This window comes from Amblyraja radiata, chromosome 37, assembly GCF_010909765.2.
Source record: "Amblyraja radiata isolate CabotCenter1 chromosome 37, sAmbRad1.1.pri, whole genome shotgun sequence".
In the NCBI taxonomy this organism is placed as follows: Eukaryota; Metazoa; Chordata; class Chondrichthyes; order Rajiformes; family Rajidae; genus Amblyraja; species Amblyraja radiata.
Genome location: NC_045992.1, coordinates 16,952,900 through 16,966,550, shown reverse-complemented (window position 1 = coordinate 16,966,550; position 13,651 = coordinate 16,952,900). Strand labels below are relative to the sequence as shown.

The 13,651-nt window shown below is 49.4% G+C and overlaps 1 protein-coding gene across 5 annotated transcripts in view; it reads left to right on the top strand.

Moving 5' to 3' along the window:
- Positions 1-13,651, top strand: part of sorbs1 (sorbin and SH3 domain containing 1) — a 148,193-nt gene that overhangs the window by 3,831 nt on the left and 130,711 nt on the right. For all 5 annotated transcript variants that reach the window (XM_033012767.1, XM_033012766.1, XM_033012769.1 and 2 more), the window contains exons 2-4: positions 4,388-4,443; positions 11,566-11,634; positions 13,332-13,418. In XM_033012767.1, the coding sequence (XP_032868658.1) occupies positions 4,388-4,443; positions 11,566-11,634; positions 13,332-13,418 (212 nt within the window). The remainder of the gene's footprint in view (positions 1-4,387; positions 4,444-11,565; positions 11,635-13,331; positions 13,419-13,651) is intronic.

The following is a 13,651-nucleotide window of genomic DNA, read 5'->3' as shown; positions in this document are numbered from 1 at the left end:
AGGGGGGGTGGGGAATAAAGGAGGACCCGGCGTGTAGGAGGGTTGGGAGAAGAAAGGAGGGCCTGATGTGGTGGAATCTCAGTGAGGGAGTGGAGGGAGGGAGAATAAAGGAGGACCCTGCATGGGGGAACCACTGAGAACTAACGGGGACCATGAATGGAATGTGTTATAAATGGTTTGTGCTAAAATTGAATATCTTTGTAACATTGCCCTTTGTGTGGCAACTCTTTGCATACCTTGGCGAGGCAAAACAAAGAACATCAATGTGACTTGTCACATGTAACAATAAAGTATCGTTCACTCCTTCAGGTAAAGGTTACAGACACCAATAAACCAGGGTCTGCTAAACGGTGGGAGAGATTATAGCGTCAGGAGTGTGTGGGAAGGAACTGCTGATGCTGGTTTAAACCAAAGTCAGGCACAAAATGCTGGAGTAACTCAGCGGGACAGGCAGCATCTCTGGAGAGAAGGAATGGGTGATGTTTGGGGTCTGAAGAAGGGTCTCAACCCGAAACGTCACCCAATCCTTCTATCCAGAGAAGCTGCCTGCCCCGCTGAGTTACTCCAGCTTTGTGTGTGTGTGTGTGTGTGTGTGTCCAAGGGGTCAGGACTCTTGTTTAGAGTTCAGGGGTGGGGCAAGATTTGTGTGGGATGTTATGTAAGGATATTAAGTCAGGGAGACTTGGACTGTGGATGAGTTGTCTTAGATTGGTTCCACTGGGAGTGTAGAGTTCCCAGGCTGTAATAACTCCCGGCCTTGTTTTCATTCCACGGGAATGGTATGCGGAGAATCCGGATCATGTCAACGAAGCAGAGACAGGCAGCGTTATTTCAGGGTGTGCAGACCACACCCCTCGCCTTACACACTGGTACTAACACGGCTATCATTTTTAGAAACTGATTACTGCCCTTGGCGGGCAATCTAATGCCACTACTGTGCGGCACGGTGGCGCAGCGGTAGCGTTGTTGCCTCACAGCGCCAATGACCCAGGTTCGATCCTGACTACGGGTGCTGTCTGTACGGAGTTTGCACGTTCCCCCCGTGACCGCATGGGTTTCACGCGGGTGCTCCGGTTCCCCCCCACACTCCAAAGACGTACTAGATTCGCAGATGGAAGATGGACACAAAAAGCTGGAGTAACTCAGCGGGACAAGCAGCATCTCTGGAGAGAAGGAATGGGTGACGTTTCGTGTCGAGGCCCTTCTTCAGACTGGTTAGGGATATGGGAAACGAGAGATATAGACAGTGATGTGGAGAGATAAAGCACAATGAATGAAAGTTATGCCGAAAAGCAACGATGATACAGGCCATTGTTAGCTGTTTGTTGGGTGAAAACAAGAAGCTGGTGCGACTTGGGTGGGGAAGGGATAGAGAGAGAGGGAATGCCGGGGCTACCTGAAGTTAGAGAAATCAATATTCATACCACTGGGCTGGAAGTTGCCCAAGCGAAAAATGAGATGGTGTTCCTCTAATTTGTAGATTGTCTGGGCAGATCAGTCTCAGTCATTGACACAGCTGGTAGAGTCTATGTCTCACAGCTCCAGAGACCCGGGTTCGATCCTGACCTCGGGTAATGTTTGTTTGTGGAGTTTGCACGTTCTCCCTGTGACCGCGTGGGTTTCCTCTGGGTGCTCCGCTTTCCTCCCACATTCCAAAGACGTGCGGGTTTGTAGATTAATCGGCCTCCGTCAATTGCCCTTAGTTTGTAGTGAGCGGATGAGAAAATGGGACAACATAGAACTAGTGTGAGAAGATAGACACAAAGTGCTGGAGTCAGTTTAAGAAGTTAAGAATAAGGAGTAAGCCATTTAGAACGGAGACGAGGAAAACTCTCTTTTTCACACAGAGTTGTGAGTCTGTGGAATTCTCTGCCCCAGAGGGCGGTGGAGGCAGGTTCTCTGGATACTTTCAAGAGAGAGCTAGATAGAGCTGTTAAAGATAGCGGTGTCAAGGGATATGGGGAGAAGGCAGGAACGGAGTACTGATTGTGGATGATCAGACATGATCACATTGAATGGCGGTGCTGGCTCGAAGGGCCGAATGGCCTCCTCCCGCACCTATTGTCTATTGTCTATTGTATCAGTAAATGAAAGGGAAAAGTTTCAGTAGAGAGATGAATTTGTGGGATTGGTGACTGGGGTAGTCTTGGTAAATTTGTAATTTGTCCCCTAGTGTGTGTAGTGTGCGGAGATCAATCACTGGTCGGTGTGGATTCGATGGGCCTGTTTCCTTGCTGTATCTCGAATGTCTAAAACAAAATGTCCTAATGGATGAACAGTAATCTTTGGTGTATCTGGACTATGCCTTGTGTACAAGACATGAACAAAATTTAATTAAGAATCATTTTAAGGGATACTTGGAAATAAGTATCCAGCTAGCTTTTAGCTAGTTAGACTTCGTTAGACTTTTGACTTTCGACATTAAGTGCGGAAACGGGCCCTTCGGCCCACCAAGTCCATGCCAACTAGTTCCTACACACTAGGAACAATTTATAATTTTACAGAAGACTACAAACCTGTACGTCTTTGGAGTGTGGAGGGAAACCGGAGCGCCGGAGAAAACCCACGCAGTCACCGGGAGAACATGCAAACTCCGTAAAGACAGCACCCGTACACAGGATTGAACCCGGGTCCCTGGCGGTGTGAGGCAGCAACTCAACCGCTGCGCCACCGTGCCTCCCCAAGTTATCACCGGGAGAGTTGCTGCTTTACAGCGCCAGAGACCCGGGTTGGTAAAATTGTAAATTGTCCCTAGTGTGTGTGGAGGATAGTGTTGATGTGCGGGGATCGCCGGGCTGCGTGGGCTCAGTGGGCCGAAGGGCCTGTTTCCGTGCTGTATCTCCAAACTAAACTAAGCTAAACACTGTACTGGATGACCAGTGGGCTGGCTGCGTTTGTGTATATTGGTAAGTATGACACCAAAAGTCATTCCACAGAATCTTTGAAGGTTTGATCTCGAGTGACTTGGTGCCCAAAGCCAACTTATCTACATTCTTCACAGAATACTTTATTTGTTCACCCAGTTAAAATCAACCACTACTTTTCCACACCTTTTAAGGAGTTGTCAGGAGCGGAGTGATGCAGTGGAAAAGATGAGTCTTTAGCCACAGGTCTGGAGGCTCGTTATCATTCAACTCCCATTTAAACAATCTCCCCAGTTCAAAATACTGGGTTACAGGGTATAGTTTGAATACCCTCACTGGGGGATGGGATCCCCCCAATCCCGCACCCCTTATACACACACACACACACACACACACGCACGTACGCACGCACGCACGCACACACACACACACACACACACACACACACACGCACGCACGCACGCACACACACGCACACACACACACGCCACACACACACACACACACACACGCACGCACACACACACACACACACACAGACTCTCACATTAAGCCAAGAACTCCAGAGTTTTATGGAGTTGTGGCATTTTCTGAATAATTGCAATATTTGTTGGTAGAATGGAATCTTAGAATTGTACGATCTTTCAGCCGAAAGAGAGAGAGAGAGACAGAGACAGAGAGAGAGATGGAGAGAGAGAGAGAGAGAGAGAGACCATTGCACTTAAGAAAATTCTCCAGAAAGGTTGTCTTCCTTAAACCCTTCCCTGTGCTTCCACTATATCCCGTTTGAAATACTCAAGCCCCTTCCTTTCTCAAAAAGCTGTCGATCATTCTGGTCCCATCCCAGGGTCATGACCCTCCTCTATTATGTAGGATGGAACTGCAGACTCTTATGGTTTATGTTAAACTCTAAAGTGTTGAGTTTATCTTATTTGTGTGCTGCATGGTAACTCAAATTTCACTACACCAATTGGTGCATGTGACAGTAAATGTCCTTTGCCCCTTTTGTCCTATTCTGGTCAGGCGGTTTAGTTTAGTTTAGTTTAGTGTCTCGTGTACCGAGGTACAGTGAAAAGCTGTGCTATCTAGTCAGCAGAAAGTGTAGTCCAGTTTAGAGATACACTGCATTCCCACACTGGCCTTTCTGTCCTGGGCCTCCTCCACTGTCAGTGAGGCCCAGGGCAAATTGGAGGAACAGCACCTCATATTTCGCTTGGGCAGCTTACACCCCAGCAGTATGAACATTGACTTCTCTAACTTCAAGTAGCCCTTGCTTTCCCTCTCCTTCTATCCCCTTCCCAGTTCTCCCACCAGTTTTACTGTCTCCGACTACATTCATGGCTGATCTATCTTCCCCTCTCAACCCCATTCTCCTGCCATCACCCCAAACCCCTGACACCCGTACCACTCAAGAACCTGTCTATATGCTGCTGGATGACTGTGATGCTGTGGGTTCAAATACCAAAGATCTCTGCTCGGATATCAAGCAGGTTGAACTGACTGCCTTTGCTTTGTATTAACAGGGACAACGAGAGTATTGAAGTCTACAAGACATCCTCGACCATCACCATGAGCTCGGGTACGTACACAGTTCGCAGTTCATCTGAAGAATTGCCCTTGTCCTCCGGATGTTATTGTTGGAATGCAGCAGGCGATTGTACTGACCAGGGCCGTGCAGTTTAGTTTACTTTAGTTTAGTGATACAGCGCGTAAACAGGCCCTTCGGCCCACCAAATCTGCACCGACCAGTAATCCCTGTACATTAACACTATCCCACACACCCTAGGGACAATTTTACGTTTATACCAAGCCAATTAACCTACAAACCTGTACGTCTTTGGAGTGTGGGAGGAAACCGAAGTTCTCTGAGAAAACCCACGCAGGTCAGAGGGAGAACGTGCAAACTCCCTACAGACAGCACCCGTAGTCAGGATGGAACCCGGCTCTCTGGTGCTGTAAGCGCTGTGAGGCAGCAACTCTACCGCTGCGCCACCGTGCCGCACTTTTCTTGTTATTCAATGCAAGTTTCAAATCTTCTGCCTCTTGAGCAGCAAAAGATCCAAAGAATCGTAACTACAAACTCCGCACAGCCAAGCACCCATAGCCAGGATCGAACCCACGTCTCTAGCGATGTAAGTGCTGCAACTCTACCACTGTGCCACAGTTAAACCACCCCATCTTTATTTGTTGCCCAGTCTGTCTCACAGTGCAGCGGCAATCACAGAGAATCCTGAGTTAATTAGTCAATGGCACACGGTGGCGCAGCGGTAGAGTTGCTGCCTTAAGGGCCTGTCCCACATGGGCGAGTTTTTAGGTGACTACAGGCGACTAGGCTGTCGCCACATGGTCACCGGGGTGACGCCTGTATGGTCGTGAGTCGTCTCCTCAGTCGCCCAAAGAGTCGTAGCGTCTTTCTGGTCACCGCTGGATTTTCAACGTTGAAAAATTTTCCGCGCCAATGGCGCTAGTGGGTTTGACGCCAATGAGCGTAGCTTGACGTAGGTGCTGACGTAGATTTTCGCCGGGTGCCGTAGGTTTTCGCCGGTGCTGACTTCGGTAAATGTAATTGTCGTATTGGCCGGCAGACGCCTAAAAAAAAGCCTGAGTAGGACAGGCCCATTAGTCCAGTCACCAGTTTTTCGGCGACCTGCTACGACCATGACAGTCGCCTAAACGTCGCCTAAGTGGGGCAGGCCCATTTCACCGCTAGAGACCTGGGTTGGATCCTGACTACAGATGCTGTCGGTATGGAGCTTGTACGTTCTTCCCGTGACCTGCGTGGGTTTTCTCCGGGAGCTCCGCAATTCCGCCCACACTCCTAAGACGTGCAGGTTTGCAGGTTAATTGGCTTCTGTAAATGGTAAATTGGCCCCAGAGTGTAGGATAGTGTATGGGGATTGCTGGTCAGCATGGACTCGGTGGGCCGAAGGGCCTGTTTCCACGCTGTATCTCTTGAAGCAGAAGATAGGGAGAATGCACAGTCTTTTACCCAGGATAGGGGAATGAAAAACTGGGCATGGGTTTAAGGTAAGAAGAGAACGATTTAATAGGAGCCTGAGGGACAATATTTTCACACAGAAGGTGGTGGGTGTATGGAACGAGCTGACAGAGGAGGTAGTTAAGGCAGGCACTAAACAACATTTAAAAGACAGTGGTGAATTTGTGGAATTCTTTGCCACAGAAGGTTGTGAAGGCCAAGTCAATGGATATTTTTAAGGCAGAGATAGATAGAATGTTGATTAGTACGGGTGTCAGGGGTTACGGGGAGAAGGCAGGAGAATGGGGTTGAGAGGGAAAGATAGATCAGCTATGATTGAGTGGCGGAGTAGACTTGATGGGCCGAATGGCCTAATTCTGCACCTTTCACTTATGAACATGAACATGAACTGGTGCATGGAAAGGAACGGTTTAGAGGGATATGGCCAAGTGCGTCTGGAAAAGGGTCCCGACCCGAAACGTCACCTCTGCATATTCTCCAGAGATGCTGCCTGACCCATAGTTATGCAGCGAGATGCCACGTACAGTTGAATTGCCCGCCTGCATGGGATACATAAAGCATAGCCCAGGAACAGGCCCTTCAGCCCACAATGTCTGCGCCAAACACAATGCCGAGATAATCCAATCTCATCTGCCTGAATGTGATCCGTATCCACCCTCTGTATAAAGAAAACATGGCCTCCATATCTCCATTACACTCCCCCCCTCTCACCTGACAACTACGCCCTCTAGTGTCGGACATTTCCACCCTGGCAAAAAGGTTACATAGAAAACATGGACAATAGGTGCAGGAGGAGGCCATTCGGCCCTTCGAGCCTGCACCGCCATTCATTATGATCATGGCTGATCATCCACAATCAGTAACCCGTGCCTGCCTTCTCCCCATATCCCTTGAATCCACTAGCTCCTAGAGCTCTCTCTAACTCCAGTGACTTGGCCTCCACTGCCCTCTGTGACAGGGAATTCCACAAATTCACAACTCTCTGGGTGAAAAGGTTTTTTCTCATCTCAGTTTTAAATTGTCTCCCCTTTATTCTTCGACTGTGTGGCCCCTGGTTCTGGGCTCCCCCAACACTGGGAACATTTTTCCTGCATCTAGCCTGTCCAGTCCTTTTATAATTTTATATGTTTCTATAAGATATCCTTCGAAATCCCAATTAACACAAGCCCACTCTTTCCAATCTTTCCTCAAATGACAGTCCCACCATCCCGGGGATTAATTAACCTGGTGTAGCTGAGCTGCACTGCCTCAATAGCAAATTAGGAGACCAAAACTGCACACAATATTGTGGTCTCACCAGGGCCCTGTACAACTGCAGAAGGATCGCTTTACTCCTATACTCAAATCCTCTCGTTATGAAGGCCAACATGCCATTAGCCTTCTTCACTGCCTGCTGTACCTGCAGCTTACTTTCAGTGACTGATGTACAAGGACACCCAGGTCTCATTGCACCGTTCTGACTGCCTACCCCTGTGGGACGACAGATGGCACAATGGGCTAAGTGTTCGGCTGGCAACCGGAAGGTAGCCGGTTCGAATCCCGCTTGGAGTGCATACTGTCGTTGTGTCCTTGGGCAAGACACTTCACCCACCTTTGCCTGTGTGTGAATGTGTGTGAATGTGTGTGAGTGATTGGTGGTGGTCGGAGGGGCCGTAGGCGCAGATTGGCAGCCACGCTTCCGTCAGTCTGCCCCAGGGCAGCTGTGGCTACAGAAGTAGCTTACCACCACCGAGTGTGACTGAGGAATGAATGAATAATGCGATGTAAAGCGCCTTGAGTATTAGAAAGGAAGGCGCTATATAAATCCCATCCATTATTATTATTATTACCCCTGTCTAGGCCTCTCATAATGTTGCACACTTCAGCAAGCCTCCCCTCAACATCCGACATTCTAGAGAGAAAAAAGCATCTTCTGCACATCTTTGAACTTTGCACCCCCTCACCCTGAACCTAGTTCTGCTCGGCTGCCATTTCCACACTGGGAAAAATGTTCTGATTGTCTATGTTATCTACACCTCTCTTCATTTCTCCTCATCCTCCGGCACACTGTATCTCCAAACTAAACGGAACTTCTCATGGTTTGTGTTAATTAAGCTTTCAACAATATATTCAATTTCCTTTCCAAAGTCCCTGTTGAAGTTGCTATCATCGCCCTTTTTAAGGAATGCATTCCTGGCCTGAGTGGTTCTGTCTGTGACAGCATCGGTCCTGAATTAAACTATTGTCGGTATTTCACACTCCAGCTCCCCTCCTGCCTCAGCACTGCCACCTGCTGGCTGTGTCAGACAGTGAACTGGACTGTGGACTGTAGGGGTGGCACGGTGGCGCAGCGGTAGAGTTGCTGCCTTACAGCGTCAGAGACCCAGGTTCAATCCTGACTGCGGGTGCTGTCTGTACGGAGTTTGTGCATTCTCCCTGTGACCGCGTGGGTTTTCTCCGGGTGCTCTGGTTTCCTCCCACATCCCAAAGACGTGCAGGTGTGTAGCTTAATTGGCTTCTGTAAATTGTCCCTATTGTGTAGGATAGAACTAGGAGATCGCTGGTCGGCGTGGACTCGGTGGGCTGAAGGGCCTGGTTCAATGCTGCATCTCTAAACTAAACTAAAAGTGAGCCATGCAGTAACCAAGCAGCTAGCTTGGTTACAGCACGGAAACAGTACAGAGATACAGTATGGAAACAGGCCCTTCGGCCCACCGAGTCCGCACCGACCAGCAATCCCGCACACATTAGGGACAATCTTTACATTTACCAAGCCAATTAACCTACAAACCTGTACGTCTTTGGAGAGTGGGAGGAAACCGAAAATCTCGGAGAAAACCCACGCAGGTCACGGGGAGAATCTTTCAATCTTCCCTCTTATAAAAACAATATTAATCAGCAGAACAGGACATATGATGAAAGAATGGATCAACTGGGCTTATATTCACTGGAATTTTGAAGGATGAGAGGGATCTTATAGAAACATGTTAAATTCTTAATGGAGTGGACAGGCTAGATGCAGGAAAAATGTTCCCGATGTTGGGGGAGTCTAGAACCAGGGGTCACAGTTTAAGAATAAGGGGTGCGCCATTTAGGACTGAGAGTTGTGAATCTGTGGAATTCTCTGCCACAGAAGACAGTGGAGGCTAATTCACTGGATGTTTTCAAAAGAGAGTTAGATTTAGCTCTTAGGGCTAACGGAATCAAGGGATGTGGGGAGAAAGCAGGAACGGGGTACTGATTTTGGATGATCGGCCATGATCATATTGAATGGCGGTGCTGGCTCGAAGGGCCGAATGGCCTACTCCTGCACCAATTTTCTATGTTTCTATGATACTCCTGCAATGATGCTTCTAGCCAGATAAACGTTAACGGCAATAAATACAAGGAGATGCTTTTTGGAAACACAATAAAAAATGCTGCAGATGCTGGAATCTTGAGCTAAAATCAAAGTGCCGGAAGAACTCAGCGGGTCAGGCAGCAACTGCGGAGGGAATGGCTAGACGACGTTTCAGGTCAGGATCCTTCAGACTCTGAGGGGTTTGAAGAAGGGTCCTGACCAGACGTTTTGTCCGTTCATTCCCTCTGCAGATGCTGCCTGACACGCTGAGTTCCTCCTGTACTTTTAGTTTAGGTTAGTTCAGAGGCACAGCACGGAAACAGGCTCTATGGCCCACCGAGTCCGCACCGACCAGCGATCCTCACACACTATCTCAATCCTACACACACTAGGGACAATTTACAATTTTACCGAAGCCAATTAGCCTACAAGTCTGCATGTCTTTGGAGTGTGGGAGGAAACCGGAGCACCTGGAGAATTGCCACGTGGGTCACGGGGAGAACGTACAAACTCCGTGCAGACAGCACCCATGGTTAGGATGGAACCCGGGTCTCTGGCGCTGTGAGGCAGCAACTCTACCGCTGCCCCCTAGCACGGTGGCGCAGCGGTAGATATACCTTTCATAATGCAGTTCTATAAGACTTAGGTTAAGCTCTCTTTAGAGTCGCGTGCAGTTCTGGTCACCCCATCACAGGAAGGAGGTGGTGGGTTTGGAGCGGGTGCATAGGAGGTTTACTAGAATCCACTGCCTATCCCGCAGAGTTACTCCAGCTCTTTGTGTCTATTTACCAGAAAACCATCTCGATTAGAGGGTTTCAGCTATGGGGCAAGGTTGGACACACTTGGATTGTTTTCCATGGAACATCAGAGGCTGAGGAGAGAAAGTAAAAGTGTATAACATTCTGAGAGGCATCAGTCAGAACCATTTCCCCAGGGTGGAAATACCCACCACTAGAGGGCGCAGCCATTTGGAGAAGGGGAAGATGTGGTGATATGCGGGGCAGGTTTTTACACAGTTTAGTTTAGTTTAGTCGAGAGACACAGCTCAGAAACAGGCCATTCGGCCCACCCAGTCCGCGCCGACCAGCGATTCCCGCACATTAACACTATCCTACACACACTGGGGATATTTTACACCCACACCTACAAACCTGTACGTCTGAAATGCGGGAGAAAACCGAAGATCTTGGAGAAAACCCACTCAGGTCACGGGGAGAACGTACAAACTCCGTACTTAGGATTGAACCGGGGTCTCTACTGCTGCATCACTGTAAGGCAGCAACTCTACTGCAACACATTGCCAGGGGTGGTTGTGAAGGCAGACAGGATAGCAGTGTTTCAGAGGTTTTTCAATAGGCACATGGATATACAGAGTGGAAGGGGATATGGAGCAGGTGCAGACAGATGAGGTTGGATTGACGACGTTATATTCAGCGTAACTTTCGTGGGTCAGCAGCCGATTCCTGTGCACAAAGTGCTGGAGTAACTCAGCGGGTCAGTCAGCATCTCTGGAGAACATAGATAGGTGACGTTTCAGGTCGGGACCCTTCTTCAGACTGGTTGTAGCGAAGGAGATGAAAGGTGGAAGAGAGGAGATGCCATAGACAATCGACAATAGGTGCAGGAGAGGCAGGCCAAAGCGTGGACACAGGCGAGGGGGGTGGGGGTGGGAAGGGGGGGGGGGGGGGGGTAGGGGTTTAGATAGGCCATGCATGAGAGCAGAAAGGGTGAGACAGTTTTGAGGAGTTCAAACCTGTCTCCAATCCTGTCTCACACCTTCTGCTCTTATCTCTGGCATTTGTAAAGATAATAAGGTGACGCAGCAGTGGAGTTGCTACCTTACGGCGCCAGAGATCCCGACTGCAGGTTCTGTCAGTACGGCGTTTGTACATTCTCCCCGTGGCCTGCGTGGGTTTTCTCCGCGATCTTTAGCTTCCTCCCCCACTCCAAAGACGTACAGGTTTGTAGGTTAATTGTCTGTAATTCTGCAACAAGTCCCTAGTGTGTGGGATAGTGCTAGTGTACGGGGTGATCACTGGCCGGCGTGGGCTGGGAGGGCCAAAGATTCTGTTACCAGGCTGTAATCTAAAATCTAAAACCATTGAACTGCTTTGGGTTCCGTTGTGTATTAAGCAGCATCTGTAGTTCTTTGCTCCTGTGTAAGGTGTGGCTAGCAAGCCGTTTGCAGCAGTCACTCGACCCCCCTCAGCTGCTGTTCCATGGGGTGAGCGATGATGAGGCAACTTCTCCATCTCACCGAAGATAGACACAAAATGCTGGAGTAACTCAGCGGGACCGGCGGCATCTCTGGAGAGAAGGAATGGGTGACGCTTCGTGTCGAGACACTTGTCCTCCATCTCACTGCCTCCGCTTCTTCCTTGCAGAGCACGAAGTCACCATCACCGAGACCATTGTGAACGGACTCCCCACCAACCGGCAGCAGCTTGATCGAGGTAGCGGCCCTTCCTCAACGAGTGCCCCATTAATGTCAGAGTCTTTAGACCGTGGACTCAAGTTTCAGTGTCGTTTATTGTCACGTGTACCGAGGTACAGTGTAAAGCTTTTTGTCGCGTGCTATCCAGTCAGCAGAAAGACAGTACATGATTACAATCGAGCCGTTCACCGTGTACAGATACATGGCTTCAGAGGTACAGTGCGGAAACAGGCCCTTCTGCCCACCGAGCCCGTGCCGACCACCAATCGCCCGTTACACCAGCACTATCCTACACACACAATAGGGACAGTTTACAATTTTTACCAAAGCCAATTAACCTATAAACCTGCACGCCTTTGGAGTGTGGGAGGAAACCGGAGCACCCGGAGAAAACCCACGCAGGTCACGGGGGGAACGTACAAACTCCATACAGACAGCGCCCGTAGTCAGGATTGAATGCGGGTTTCTGCTGCTGTAAGGCAGCAACTCTACCGCTGCCGACCTTGGGGGTCTTTAGACTTTAGAGATACAATGTGGCTGTTATAGTGTGGGGGTGATGGGAGAGTCCGAGGCAGTTGATGGCAATATAGAGAGAATAAAATGGCCCTTGTGTGGTATTAGAGCAGTGGTTCCCAACCTTTTTTTGGCCATGCCCCACCTAATCACCTCTAAAATCCTGATGCCCCCCCCCCCCATATTTAGCACGAGCAGACAAAGAAATAATTCTCAGAAAATGGAATTTACTCAAAATAACATCTGAAACATAAACTACATATGTTTACCTGATGCCCCCCTTAAAAATCAAATTGCCCCCCTGTGGGGCGTACGCCCCACGTTGGGAACCACTGGATTAGAGTAAATATAGGTGCTTAATGGTGGGAAGAGTGCGATGGGCTGAAGGGCCTGCTTCCCTGCTCTCTGACTGAGGTGCCTGTAATATGCATCTTGCATGTGACAGTTTCATCCCAGCTGGTATCAGGCAACTGAACCATCCTACCATCTACTAGAGAGCTGTCCTGAACTGCTATCTACTTCATTAGAGACCCTCAGACTATCTTTGATTGGACTTTATTGACTCTCTCTTGCACTAAACGTTATTCACTTTTTTCCTTGTATCATATGAATGGTTCGATAGTAATCATGTATTGTCTTTCCACTGGCTGGTTAGCACATAACAAAAACATTTTCACTAACCTCAATAAACTAAACTCAAGCTCAAGCGCAAGCTCAAACTAAGCTAAACTAAATAAAGTAAACTAAACTCATCTAAACTGAACGAAACTAAACTCAAACTGAGCCCACACTCCATTTACGCCGCCATTATTCAGCGTCCAAAGTCCGGTCCGTCTGCGCGCTCGATGTACTGGAGCAGTTCCCACCAACCGACGTCCCTCTCCTCTCCTCACCCGTCCGTCTCCATGTCCCGGGGTTGCCTCCTGCAGCCGACCTTGAAGCCACCCTCCTGCCAGCTCCTTGCCCCTCCCGGCCCCACTATCTGACGATTCTTCGGATGGGCTCCCACTTAAACCTTTTGCTGTCTTTTGCCCGGCCCTCCATCGCGATCTCCCTTGGGACTGACTGGCTGGGTGGGGTGGGGTGATGTTGCGTGTTGCTCCTGGACAACTGTTGGGGTGGGGAGGGGTTGTGTCTGGGGTGTCGGGCTGCCCCCCCTCCTTCTCTCCCCCAGTGGATGAGTGATGTGTTTTGTACCCACAGTGGCCGAGACCTCCACGGTCACCTCCGCCATCAAAGTCTACCCCTCACCGCCACCGGGAGCCCTCCTTGACATGACGATGACCACAGGTATGTCTGCCGATCAACCCTTGCCCGAAATAACCCCTTTACCCCCTCTTCCCAACAGCGTTCCCATCCCACCCACTCCCCACCCCTTGCCTCCCCTTTCCAAAAGCACTTTCAGCCATTGGTCCTAGACTCCCCACTAGTGGAAACATCATCTCCACATCCACTCTATCCAAGCCTTTCACTATTCAGTACTCCCACCTCATCCTTCTAAGCTCCAGCGAGTACAGGCCCAG